Below are 12,402 nucleotides of genomic sequence, written 5' to 3'. Positions count from 1 at the left end.
TCCACCACATGTATACACAACAACTAGATAATAATCTGTGGGGATCTGGTTAAAGGCTTAGGATCAGCTCTGTGGGTTAGGAAGGCCAGGGAAAATTCCTTGAGAGGAATTTTGCTTGATGGGAAGGGGGTTTGCTCCATCAGAAGGAGAAAAGGTGGGCTGGGATCTGGGAAGGAGGTGTCTCATACACAGCCACCTGTGCTGCTTCCCTATGGCACAGAGCAAGCGTATCCTCTGGCAAACAAGTGCTGTCTTCTGGGGTTAATAAGTACAACAGGGGAATGGCCCCTTCACAGCCAACATTACCCTGCAAGGCACCACCCCCTGTGATTTTCCAAGCAGAAAGGCATTGGGAACAGCAGGAGCTCTGGCGCAGCATTGCAGAGCTTCACGGGATTACTTATTCACTGAATTTCTGGAACAGCTCCAGGCCTCCTGTCTCTGCCTCCAGTGTACAAACTCATTAAGTATCCACAAGGCTCACAATCCCCAGAGGCAAGAGAAGATGGTAGGAAGGTGATTCATGTTGCAAATCACACTGTCTCTGGAAGGACCTGCGGGGCTCTGGAAAGACCGACCTGGTATCCTGCCTTCTCCTACTCCCCTAACGCTTCCCGCGGTCATTGAGGCGGCAGGCACAGCCGGGATGGATTTCATTGCCGGGGCCATCGGAGGTAAATACATAAAGTGCTTGTTGAGGAAGGCAGATCACTGTGTTCTCTTCCGGCTCAGCTAATGGGCATGTCTCAGCGGCAGTGAGAGTCTTTTGAAGGGGTTTGCTTGTTAAAAGTGTATCGTTCTCTTTTTAAATGGAAAATGTCATCAGAGCAGGTTCACAGAGCTACTGTAGAGGCACCGCTGCAGTTTGGTTGGCTGTGGTCATTGCCCTGCAGTCTCCTCCAGTCTAATTGCAGTGGGACAGGGAAAAAACTAAAACTCTCGTAGGAAGAGATGAAGAGGAACAGTTTACATGAGGATACAAACCAGCTTGTGTTGCCTGAACCACAAGATCTCTGGTGTCTGGTGCCTGGGGTTCCTGGAAAGCTGTTGGAGTCATAGCTCTGTGGGGATGAGGATGTGGTCTGTGAGACAGGAGGGGTGGAGACACAGCTCTGTTGCACTGAAGAAGGTCTGCATGAATGACCTTTGTGTTACCCTAAGTCAAGATGTATTTGCAGGTGTGGTGGCTGTTTAAGTGCGTGTTGCAGTGCAGGCTTTGAGCTGGGAGAAAGTAGGTTAGCTGTGTATAAAAAGAGTAAAAGCAGAAAAGCATGTTTTAATTCTGGACATTTCTGCTGAAATCCAGCTTTGTTGTAAACAACAAAATGTAGCCCCTGGTCTCATTTCTGTTCTGAAACCCTGCCAGACTTAGTGGAGTATCAAATACCAAGACAAGAGTCTTTGAGTCATTCTGCCAGAAAGGCCAGGTAAAGCTGCCAGGTGGCTGAGATACCCAGCCCAAGCCTACATGGCAGATAATGTTGAGAGTTGCTGAAATTCGGCAGTTTGCCTCACCAGGAGCATCCTGTTGTCCCCATGCAGATGTACATTTCCTGGGAAGGACCACAATGAATTTTACCCTGCAGCTCATCATGCAAAATGTGCAAGCGTGGCAAGGTTTGGCATCTCAGTGGAGGCTGGCATCCAGTCCTGTAGGTGTCCATTCCAGAGGGATTCTCGAGAGCTCTTTTGAGACTTCACATTAATGGTGGGGACAATTGCGTTCACCACTTGGACTTGTTTGCATTTGTTGGCCTAGTTGGAGCTGGGTCACTTAAGGATAAACATATTTTGCAAGGGTAGGTGGAGAGTTGAAAACAGTTTCCAAGTGGCCATTTACCTCAGCATTCTTCCCCTGCTGCTATGGGAAGCCACAGTTTGTGCAGTGCACTCCTGTCTGGGCACCAGCATCCTGTGCTGCCCGGCCTTGCTGCCCATCTCCCATGGCTGCCCTGAAAACAACCTAGGTCTGGGAGCATTTTGAGAGCAAGATTTTCCATCCTGTCATCTGTGTCCAGCTCAGAACTTTTCTGTGAGGGGTAATGAAACTTTTCTGTGACAGACAGCAGTGTTCCCTGCTGGAAGCTTGCACATAGACATGTGTGAGGTACTTCGACAGGACTTCAGGGCCATGGTCCCTGGTCTAACATGGGGCTGTTCCCAGGTGTGGGACAGCTTTCCTGCAAGAACTGGGATAGCTTTTGGTACTGAGCTTATTTCAGGTCTCCTGTTAGAGCTGAAACAGTTTTTTCATTGCCAAGGAGGCGACAAACTCAACTGAAGGGCATTAGACAGCTCAAGAGGCAACACAGATAATAAAAGAGTTTCTGTTTAGTAAAATATATTCCTGTGACCTTGATCTGTTTGCAGAGTGTTTTGGAGAAAGTGTGGCTTAAGTACCTCTGAAAAATAGCAGAGCTTTTGAATCCCATCTAAGTCTGGCTCCTCTGAATCCCATATAAGTCTAGCTCAGGCACCTGCACAAATATTGTGCGTACGGTTTGAAATATTGCTTCTGTGGCCATGGAAAAAGCTCAGCATCTTCAGCCCAGGAAACTGTGACCTTCTGTGACTCCAGATGGAAAAACTGTGAGAGAAACATGCTTAGCGAGTGTGGAGACTTTCAGTAGCCACTAAATAGGGCTGAATGTTGTGGGAAGCTGCTCATCTGTAAGGAGATCCTTCCTGGACAATAAAACCAAGCAGGAGGTTGGACTACAGACCTCCCAAGGTTCCTTCCAACCTGAATTTTCATACAATACCAAGTGGGTTTTCTTACCCTGCTGTGGCAGCAGCCTGGGCCATGAGAAGATGACTTGACTCTTGTGTCAGGTGTAAAGATTTGGGAAAGGGAAGCTGAGGTTCACTCAGCAGTGGTAGAGCAGAAGGGTCTGCAGTATGCTCAGACTTCACACTTTGCTGCAAGGTTACACAGCACTCATATGCAGTCCAAAGGTGGATCAAGCAGTCCACCTGTGGAGGGCACATATTCTCTCCTTGTCCTTACAGCTAATGGCTCCTACTGGCCACTGCCAGGGTCATGTTACTGGATAGAGTTCAGCTTGTTTAGGGCATCAGGCACTTCTTATATTCCCAACTCTTCACAAAACAAAGGTCTTTGAAAGTTGCTGTCTACTCATCCAGTGTAGGGACCATGATCTCTGCTTCTCCTTGGATCTTTCAACTAGAGGGTTGCAAACAGCTGGGAGCTGTTGCAGCCTGGTGGGCTCTGAATGGTTGCCACCTGCTCTCTGCTGATTTCTGCTGGGGTGGTCGCCCTGTCAGGATCTTTCCTTTGAGTTGCCTGGGACAAGTGGCCTGACTTGTGAAGAGACTGTGAGTAATCCTGTTTTGTACCTGCACTGTGTGTCTCTGTGTGTGTGTCTATATGGGATGCCATAACCTTTGCAGAATATGAGAACATTTCAGTTGAAGTAGGCATTAAAAATGGCCCTCTAGACCCAAAAAAGATAATTCACCTGATTTTTCTGTTTATTTTTGTCACAGATGGTGCAGCGTTAAGTCCCACAGGAGCTCTCTCCCATGTGCATATGCTGGCCTTTTTTGATTCTGCTGTGCAAACAGGGCATGTGTGGGTCATACTATCTTTGTCCAGGGCTATTTATATTGCGTGACATTGTGCAGAGCCCTTCTGCCTCAGCCTTTGATGGACTTGACTGAGCCTTTCAGCTCTGACAGCTTAACTGCTTGGAGTGCTTTGGCTCTTCAGGAGCACAGTTCATGGCAGGCTGTGGCTGCCTGAAGGTTTGGGATTATTGCATCTCCACTTTGGTAGGAGCAGTGAAAACTTGACCTTTACATTCTCCTCCCAGGTGGAGATGTTTGGTCCTTGCTGGAACCCTCCTTGAGGAGGAGGCCTTAGGACTGAGAAGCAATGGGAAACAGGCTGGTGTGGGGCAAGCCTGCTTTATTTTGTCTATGTTGCTGTGGTCCCTGCATCTTAATGTGTGAACAGGGCTATTTCCCCAGATGGGAGGACATTTCTTGTCAAACACTCATCCAAATCAGCCTTGGTACCTGATGAGCTTGAGCCAAGGCTCCTAGTTCCCACAGCCTGAGGAGCAAGCCAGGGCTCATCTGTGCAAGGAACACGGTGTCCCTGTGTTTCTAGCATCTGGTCAGCCCACGGCTGCTGCCTCTGAGGTTCAGGAAGTCTGAAAGCAATGGGGTGCCAAATTCTCATTGTTGCATGGGGTGCTTGGGCCACGGGACCTTGCCTTTGAGGTCAGCACTGTCACACTGACATTGATGTATGTGCTGCTCTCCCCTGGCTGGCAGGGTCTATGTTCGCTGCAGGCTGCCTCTGGCTGGTGACCAGGAATCTGGGACAGTCCAGGTGACCCTGGGTGACTTTACTGCATTGTCACTCTCTGCTCTGATCGGAGGCATTGCTCCTTCCGGCCATATTAATCTGTCTGTGTCTTCCCCCTTGCCATCTCTTTTACAGCCTGATCTTATTTGTGTTTTGAAATACAGAAGGTGGCTTCTTGGACCATTTTTCGTCTTCATTACTATTTACCTGGTGGCAGATTTGTTAGAGATTTCTGAAGGAAAAACCTCCTTTTTCCACCAGCAAGATGCTGTTGGTGGTTTTCTTCTGAGTAGTGCTCTTTGGGGTTGCTTCTTGGTGACTCACAGCAGCAGCTGTTGCCTTTTTCCAAAATGTAGTTGAGCTGTAGAGCTTTCCAGAGCTCCCAAGCAGCTATGTAATCATAGGTGTAATCATAGGTGAACTTCTTAAAGGACTCAAAAAAAATGAGAGGCAGTTTCCAATCTGTGAGCCCCCTGATGTGAACTTTATCCATGACTGAAGGACTCATCCAGCACTTTTATGAACAGCATCTTGGTCTAAATAACTCGCATGGATACAGCTCCATTGTCTCCACAGCCTGGTTTCCTCTCCAGTGACTTAGCAGCTGATGTACTGGGAGGATGGTAGCTGGTCAGCCCCTTTATCAACTGTTGTATCTATCAACAGATGCATTTAGCTCAGAGCTGAGAAATGCAGTGGTGTAAGGGCAGGGAAATGGTGTATGTAAGAGAGAGGCTTAGTCCAGCTTGCTGCTGTGTACCCTCATGTCCACTGAATTCCTCACTCAGGGCTCAGTGTGCTTCATAAGCTTCATCCAGGACATGTCCAGTCCTTGGTGTGCAGGAGGCAGCAGATGTATCTCCCGTCTTCAAGACAGATTGATGACAACCTGTAATGCATGAGGACCTCCCCTCTTTTATAGAAGTCCTTGTGACTGCTGCTTTTATTATTTAATATTTCTAAGTCAAGCAAGGAGAACCAAAATTGCTCCAGAGACCCTTTTTTGTGAGTGGGGATACTCTGCTCATAGTTCAAAGACGCTTTATTGCCTAATCTGAGAGGGGGAACAAAACCAGTCTAATATCATACAAGTCCATCTCTTTAACCTTCCTGCAGCCATGCTCTCAGTGTTTCTCCCCATCCTGGCTTGCACTCTGGTGCTTTTATTCTTGATGAGTTTCCCATGATGCTCAGATTCTTCCTCTGAATGTGCCTTGTTCCTGCAGAGAAATCTACACATTTTGCTCTTTCATCCTTGGCTCAGATGCCATCAGTGGAGCTTGAGAGAGGTTTGGTGCCAAGCACGGCAGGACTCTGAGGCAGCATTTTTCTGCTGTTCCCCTCATGACTTGCCACAATGGGGAGCAATGGTCTGTCATAACATGTGCTGTTAACCATCTCCAATGCATTCTCTGTTTCAGGTGGTCTAAGCACAGCAGTGGGTTATCCCCTGGACACAGTGAAGGTACTTGTCACAGCTTTATTTTTTGACTATAGGCTGAAAACACACAGGCCATTTTGCTTTCCTCCTCCTCTTTAGAAAACTAGTCCTATGACAATGCTTTCATCTTTGTTCATCCACATATATAACTTTACATGTTTGTTTTTTTCTTTTTTTTAAAAAAAAGAAAAGTAAATTGTGTGGTGATCCCATTTCATGACTAATTATCTGGTTTGCTGTTATGGCATTTGTTTATTTTTTAAATCTGATCTCTGCATGTTAAAGTAGTCCTTGTATTCCTAGGTGAGGATTCAGACTGAGAAGCATTACAAAGGAATTTGGCATTGCATTCAGGAAACATACAGGACAGAAAAAGTAGGTACCTCTCATCAGCACTGATGATACCAGTTACGGATTTCTTGTTTCAGAGTAGCAGAGCTGCTTCTGTTGGTTTGGGAAGGATGGGCAGAAGTTACATGCAGCAATTTGTAAGAGAGAAAGGTCAAGGTGAAATTTAGCTTTGCTGATGAGCTGGAATATGGGAGTAAGTTTTGTCTCAGCAATGTATATCCAGTGTTTTTCAGCAGATGCTTTCCCATGCCATTCCCTCCTAAAAGTATGCTTTTTCCTCTGTTTCCAACTAGGTCTGGGGATTTTACAAAGGTGTGACTGCCTCAGTCCTCACAGTATCGATGATTTCTTCTGTTTCATTTGGCACTTACAAAAACTTCCTTTGTGCCATCTGCAAGCTGCGATATGGGGCTGCAGAGGCCAAGCCATCCAAGCTGGATATTTCTCTTGCTGGAGGTGCTGCTGGGGCTGTCCGGGTAGGTAAACAGCCAGAAAGGGAAAGCCCAACAAGAGATCTTGTTCAGAAACACAGGAAACAGTGCATGTTTTCTGCCCACGAGGCCACAGGGAAAGTTGCAACCCATCCGGTTTGTGTTTGCAGGGGGTCACGCTCTGCCCGAGCTGCCCCCTCACTGCCCAGCCCTGTGGTGTGGCCGAGTCCTGCCAGGCAGCTCATGCAGGATTTGCTTTAAGAGGACTAAAACACTTAAGAACACACTGGTAAGAATGACGTGGACCTTGGCAGCAAAGGCAGAAGAGAGAAGGAAAACACTCTAGGCAGCAGATTCCCCAAGTGGCTCTGATGGCGTGTGCACAGAAGGAAGGTGTCAGTCAGGCTGTGAAGGCACAGGCTGATGTTCTGACAGCAGCTGGCCCGGCCCGGCCCGGTGTCACAGTAGAGATGGGCAGGAAACAGCGTGGCCTTGCTCAGAGCTCAAAACTCATCAGGGCATCAGTGACAAATGGAGCTGCCTGGCAAATGTGTGTGATCCCCTGGTAGGGATATGAGGCTGAATCCAGGAGCAGTTTCCTGTAAGCAGATGGATTTCTGTGGGTGTCTGCAGATATTGGGAATACGGCAGAGCTCATCCGGGTGCCCTGCTGCTGTGCTGGGCAGAAATGCATGACTGGTCACAGGCAATCCTCTTACAGAGCAGTCCAGATGGTCAGGTTTCTCAGTGTTTCCTAGCAAGCAACAACTGTACTTAACAGGTTAACTTTTTAAAAGTCTTTATGGCCTTGGTTAAACATACAGAGATATGTAAGAGCACTGATGTGCTGCCCTACAGCTGATAACACCTCTGTTTGTGACTGATTTAACATGTATTCAATATCCCTGGTTGACTTCTGCCTCGCCTTCCAACCTGCACGAAGCAGCTCACACGCATGTCCTGCAGCTGCTGGGTGGGATTTAGCACAGACAGAGGGGAGGAAGCTGGACCTTGCTGGCTTCAGGCAATAATACTGCCTGTAAAGGTGGGAGATAAGGAATTTGAATGAGAGTGATCAAAACACTGTTCAAATGTGAAGAGTTAAAATACCATCCTCCAATGTTACAGGTTGTGTTGACAAACCCTAGTGAAGTGGCTAAAGTTCGCATGCAGACTCAGAGGAATCCACATCCTTCCATCACATCTCCCCAGCCTGTTCCCAAGCCAAAGTACCGAGGATCTCTGCACTGTCTGAAGGTTGTTGCCAAGGAGGAAGGTTTTGGGGGTCTCTACAAGGGCTGCTCTGCATTACTCTGCAGGGATTGCTCCTCTTCTGCAATATACTTTCTTACATATTCAGCTCTCTGTGACTGGCTCACACCAGCTGGGAAAAATAAACCAGGTAGGTATCAGAAAGCATCTGGCACTAACTGCAAAAACACCTTATTTAGTACCACACTAAGAGGGAAATCAGGCTGCCAGCAAACATCACCCAGTACCTATAAAACCTCATGCAGGTCAGGTCCTCATGCAGGGCTGCTACACGTTTGCTTCCTGGTGTCAGGGGACCTTGACCCTCAGCAGCTACTCCTCTGCACGCCAGAGGCTGCTTATGGCATGATCTGGTGCCCAGTATGCAGATATGAAATCCTCTTAATGCAGAACTAGGATGCGTGACTAGAAATGAAACATGGAAAAAGCTCCCATGAGCCACCATGGAGATCAGAATCAGTACAGATCTTGAAAACAAAGTCCATGTGCTGAACATAAACACAATTAAATTTCCTGGTTGTGTTTTGGCTCCAAAAAACAACTCAGAGAGAAGATCAAGTACATGAAATTCAGCCAACAGCCTTTTCCTGAGAATTACAAAAATAAGTAGACTGAGCTGAAGGAGGGGTCAGTGCTCTCAGTCTGCATCACAGCTACTTTGTGTGGTGGTAAATAGTGACTGCCTCTGCATGAGCCAGTATGATGTATGCAAAAATGAGAATGCTGTGAAATCAAGAGAATGCACTGCTTGTGTGAGGCCAGAGGAAACTCACAGCTGCAAGAGATGGACAAAATAACTGCTAAAAACCAGGAAAGTTAACATTCGAGATGCTTGTAGGTGTATCACTGCCAGGCTGGAGTTAACTCTTCCTCCCTTCACTCCCTCCTGCAGGTTTCCTGGTTGTGCTGCTTTCTGGTGGTTTCGCTGGAGTCCTGGCCTGGGCATTAGCTACTCCCATGGATGTCATCAAATCACGGATGCAAACAGATGAATCGGAGCAGCACAAGTACAAAGGCCTCATCCACTGTGCTAGGGAGAGTGTGAGAAAGGAGGGTGCAAAAGTGCTTTTCAAAGGACTGAGTCTAAATTGCATTCGTGCCTTTCCTGTGAACATGGTGGTGTTTGTAACCTATGAAGGTGTAATGAGATTTACAGATCATTATACAAACAAAAAATAGATTGTGCCACTCTGTTCAGTGGTGGGTTTTTTTGGTAACACAACATACACTAACGACTGCTGAATGCCTCCTCCTTTGGTGGACAGCCTAAGAAGCACAAAAGTTGGATGATTGAAGGCTTTGCTTTATTCTGCTAGGATTACAAACTCATGAGGGAGTCTTGGATTTATATACAAACTCCCTTTTATTTTGCTAATATATTTAGATGGTAGCTATTGCTGAGGCTTTTGAAACATTTGCAAACACTTATGCTCTGAAAAGATGCTAGTCTGGTCACAGATTTTATTTCTACTGGCACAGAAAATAATTTTCACGACCAAGGCAAAAAGCTGGGGGGAGTCTGTGAAAGACCTAATGCTGTGCAGTGTGTGCTCTTTACATGCAGTGCCCGTCTTGTAATTCACTGGGTCAGGCTGCAACTTGTCCTTCCCAGCTGTAATTTTACCCAAGCACTTTACAATTCTATCCCTTTGGGAGGAGATGAAATGAAAACTCCTTGCTTTTTCCTGCCCTGGACGTGGTCAGTTTACATAACGGCTCTAAGGGCCTCACTGAAAGTGAAAGCAAACACGGGTTCCCGTAAACCATGGGATTTTCTCCCAGTGCAGCTCTGAGCAGGGCACCATCCGGCCCCTCCTGGAGGCTGAGCCCACCCCGGCTCTCCGGAGCCTCCAATCTCTTCTCACCCTGGAAGGAGGCAAAACCACTTCGCTGCTCAAGGGAAAGGCTGACAGAAAAGCGGTGCACTAGCAGGGTTAGAAAGGGGAATTGCAAAGCTGTAGCATATAATTAAAACTTAGAACCTTTAAAAGGTTAGGGGCAGCCAAGTGGTTTTTCGTTTTTTTTTTTTTTCCAAAGATACATTCTGAAAGAATTTCTGACTTTCCTAACAATTATTTCTTTGTGACAAAAGTGTAAGGCTTCAACATGTCAGTTAAAAAAAATGAACACCCAAAATCCACACTATTGCTTCAGAAGGGAAAGTCCCTAAATAACATGAAATACTTTAATTTGCTCATCCTGCTTCAGGAGCAGTGTAAGTGTTTTCTATTTCCATTTTAATCTCTGGATGATGAGATCTGGAGCAGACCGGCCCCAGCCTCTGGCAGATTCTGTTGAAAGTGCATTTTTTTTGAGGGCAAGAGCAAGGCTGTATTTTTAAAAGAGTTCTTGTATTCAGGGTTGATAATTTTCTGGTCCACAGCCACTTCTACCAGTTGATAGCATGGCCTTGGCCACATTGGCAGTAACTGTGCAGCAGACGACTTGTCAGCTACCCTGGCCGTATATAAAAAGAGATCTCATACTAAAAGGACAAGTGTAAAAATTCCAGGTCCTGCTAGGAAATAATAAAGGGCACCTCTTCCTCTCCAGAGTGTGACCAGTAAAAAGCTCCTGCACCATCCTCACAAAATCTAAACTTTCGACTGGCTATCATTTTCACAGACATGATATCAAACAACTATCACAATTATTTTTCTCAAGTCTATCCAGCTCTGGCAGCTCCAAAACCTGGTTTAAGAGACCAGATGACCAGGTAGGTACTCCTTAAAGAGAAGTGAAATGAAAGACCCAAAACTGAATTTGATTGTTTCCCAAAGTGCTTATGACCTCTGCAACCTCTCACCCCCAGCTACATCTTAGGGCATCAGCACCAAACTCCCTTTAATCAGAAAGTCCTTACAACATTTAAGTCCTCAGGCTCTGGAATTCCTCTTGATGTGGTTCTTCATCATCCCCTACCCTCCATCTACAAGGGATACATTTGACTGAGTGCTGGATAGCAATTTATCCCAGCTCTACCTGAATATTTTCTGGAATCTAAGTTCTTTACACTGAATTATTCTCAGCTGATCTTGTTCTCAGGCATTAAATCCTTTGAACAGAAACAGCAATAAAAAGCCAGCAAAACAGACTAAACAACCACTTATTGTTAGCCAGTCTTGATACAATCTGTGGTCAGCTCAAGGTTTGAAAATAAAGTAATTCAGCTTTCCTAATAGACTTCATTCTGATGAGTAAAAATGTCTCCTCCTGTGGGTGTAACTGAACTTCAGCTGTTTTCAAGAAAAAGGTATTCCAGAAACATGGTAAAAATAAGTGGGAACAACTGTGAAAGCCAGTGCAAGGGGCTGAAAAGAGTAAGCCCTAGGGTATTCATGCCACGTAGAAGCAGGTTCTCATGTGGACTGAACAAATGCTACACAAAAGGGAAGCTGTACCTTCAAGGTAGGTTACTGTAGGTTACTTTGCAACCTCCCCCCTTCACAAACCTTTACTGAAAAAAAGGAAAATATACACAGAGAAAGAACTCGCAGCTAATTCATACCAAGACAAACCACCAGCAGGTACAAGACTATATAATTACTGTAAACACAGACATATAAATATGAACCATTTTTTGTTTAATGTATACTTCACTACATACACACCAAGCTGGATGTTTGGCTTCTGGATTTCAGAACTTGACTGCTTTATTTTCTGGTTTCTTTGTATTACCCTGACCTTCTGTGATTATCAACTTCTCTTATAATCACTGAACTATTTATTCTGATAAATTAGCTTGCTGAAGGCCAGCTAACATAACAGACACATTTGCTGCATTGACATTGGGTTTATACTGCTGTAAGGAAATGCAGTTTGTGTAGACGATAAAGTTGGTGGGCTGTAAAAAAAATTTTCTTTAGGAGGCACACTCAGCTTTATTTTCATGTTGCTGATAATTCCTGTTTTCTTTGACAATGTTTATGAATATACAGGTAGGTTTCATCGTGCTCATTCAGCATGCCTCATGGTGCCTGTGGAAGAGCCACATGAAGTTATTCAGAAACTCTGCTCTTCAGACAACAGCAGTTGTGGAGCATCATGTTTCCGCTTCAGTACCAGCCTTTATGTCAAACTGCCTGAAGCAGCATTGTAAAGGGGTCACAGTGACCTTTCCAAGTTTCTGAGCTGGCTGCTGTACACCAGGAAATTCAACATGCAGTCTCACTTGTGACCAGTTAATCTTTGGAAAACTGACCCTTAACAACTTGCTCTGGGAGCAGTCTAATGTCTAGCTGGCAGGACTGGGATAGAGTGGGTTTAAAGGCACTGGACATCAAAAGACCAGCTCCATCAGGTGACTAAATCAACACCTAAAACAGAATGAGAGGTCAAAACAGAAAAAAGGTAATAATCAAGCCTTTAAAAAAAAATAAATCAATCAAAGAAGCTTGATGCAGACTTTTATCTACATTTTTATTACAGTGAGATAAACAATATGTAAACAAACTGAGTAAGATGTAAGAACATTTCCTGATAACATTTTGAGGCATTTTCATCCATGTTTTTAAAGACTACCTTGTCTTGCCTCTTAAAATACTTGTGGAACATGAATTATAATTACAATGGAT

At 45.5% G+C, this 12,402-nt stretch overlaps 1 protein-coding gene across 9 annotated transcripts; it reads left to right on the top strand.

Moving 5' to 3' along the window:
• Nucleotides 1–338: 338 nt before the first annotated feature.
• SLC25A47 (solute carrier family 25 member 47) lies at nucleotides 339–11,011 on the top strand. 9 transcript variants are annotated; one of them, XM_071745586.1, is made up of 8 exons: nucleotides 545–674; nucleotides 1,543–1,799; nucleotides 2,373–3,336; nucleotides 5,755–5,798; nucleotides 6,078–6,149; nucleotides 6,419–6,601; nucleotides 7,685–7,958; nucleotides 8,721–11,011. In XM_071745586.1, exons 6-8 carry the CDS (start codon nucleotides 6,467–6,469, stop codon nucleotides 9,005–9,007), a joined length of 696 nt encoding a protein of 231 aa, XP_071601687.1. In that variant the 5' UTR covers nucleotides 545–674; nucleotides 1,543–1,799; nucleotides 2,373–3,336; nucleotides 5,755–5,798; nucleotides 6,078–6,149; nucleotides 6,419–6,466; the 3' UTR covers nucleotides 9,008–11,011. The 9 variants fall into 9 exon arrangements, with proteins under 9 accessions (XP_071601683.1, XP_071601682.1, XP_071601685.1 ...); XM_071745584.1 differs by lacking the exon at nucleotides 2,373–3,336 and having other exon boundaries at nucleotides 343–674; XM_071745585.1 differs by lacking the exon at nucleotides 2,373–3,336 and having other exon boundaries at nucleotides 541–674; nucleotides 1,519–1,799.
• Nucleotides 11,012–12,402: the final 1,391 nt, after the last annotated feature.

The sequence above is a fragment of the Heliangelus exortis genome, chromosome 5, assembly GCF_036169615.1.
Source record: "Heliangelus exortis chromosome 5, bHelExo1.hap1, whole genome shotgun sequence".
In the NCBI taxonomy this organism is placed as follows: Eukaryota; Metazoa; Chordata; class Aves; order Apodiformes; family Trochilidae; genus Heliangelus; species Heliangelus exortis.
Note: the sequence above shows the minus strand (reverse complement) of the source record. Positions and strands in the feature narration are given on the sequence as shown.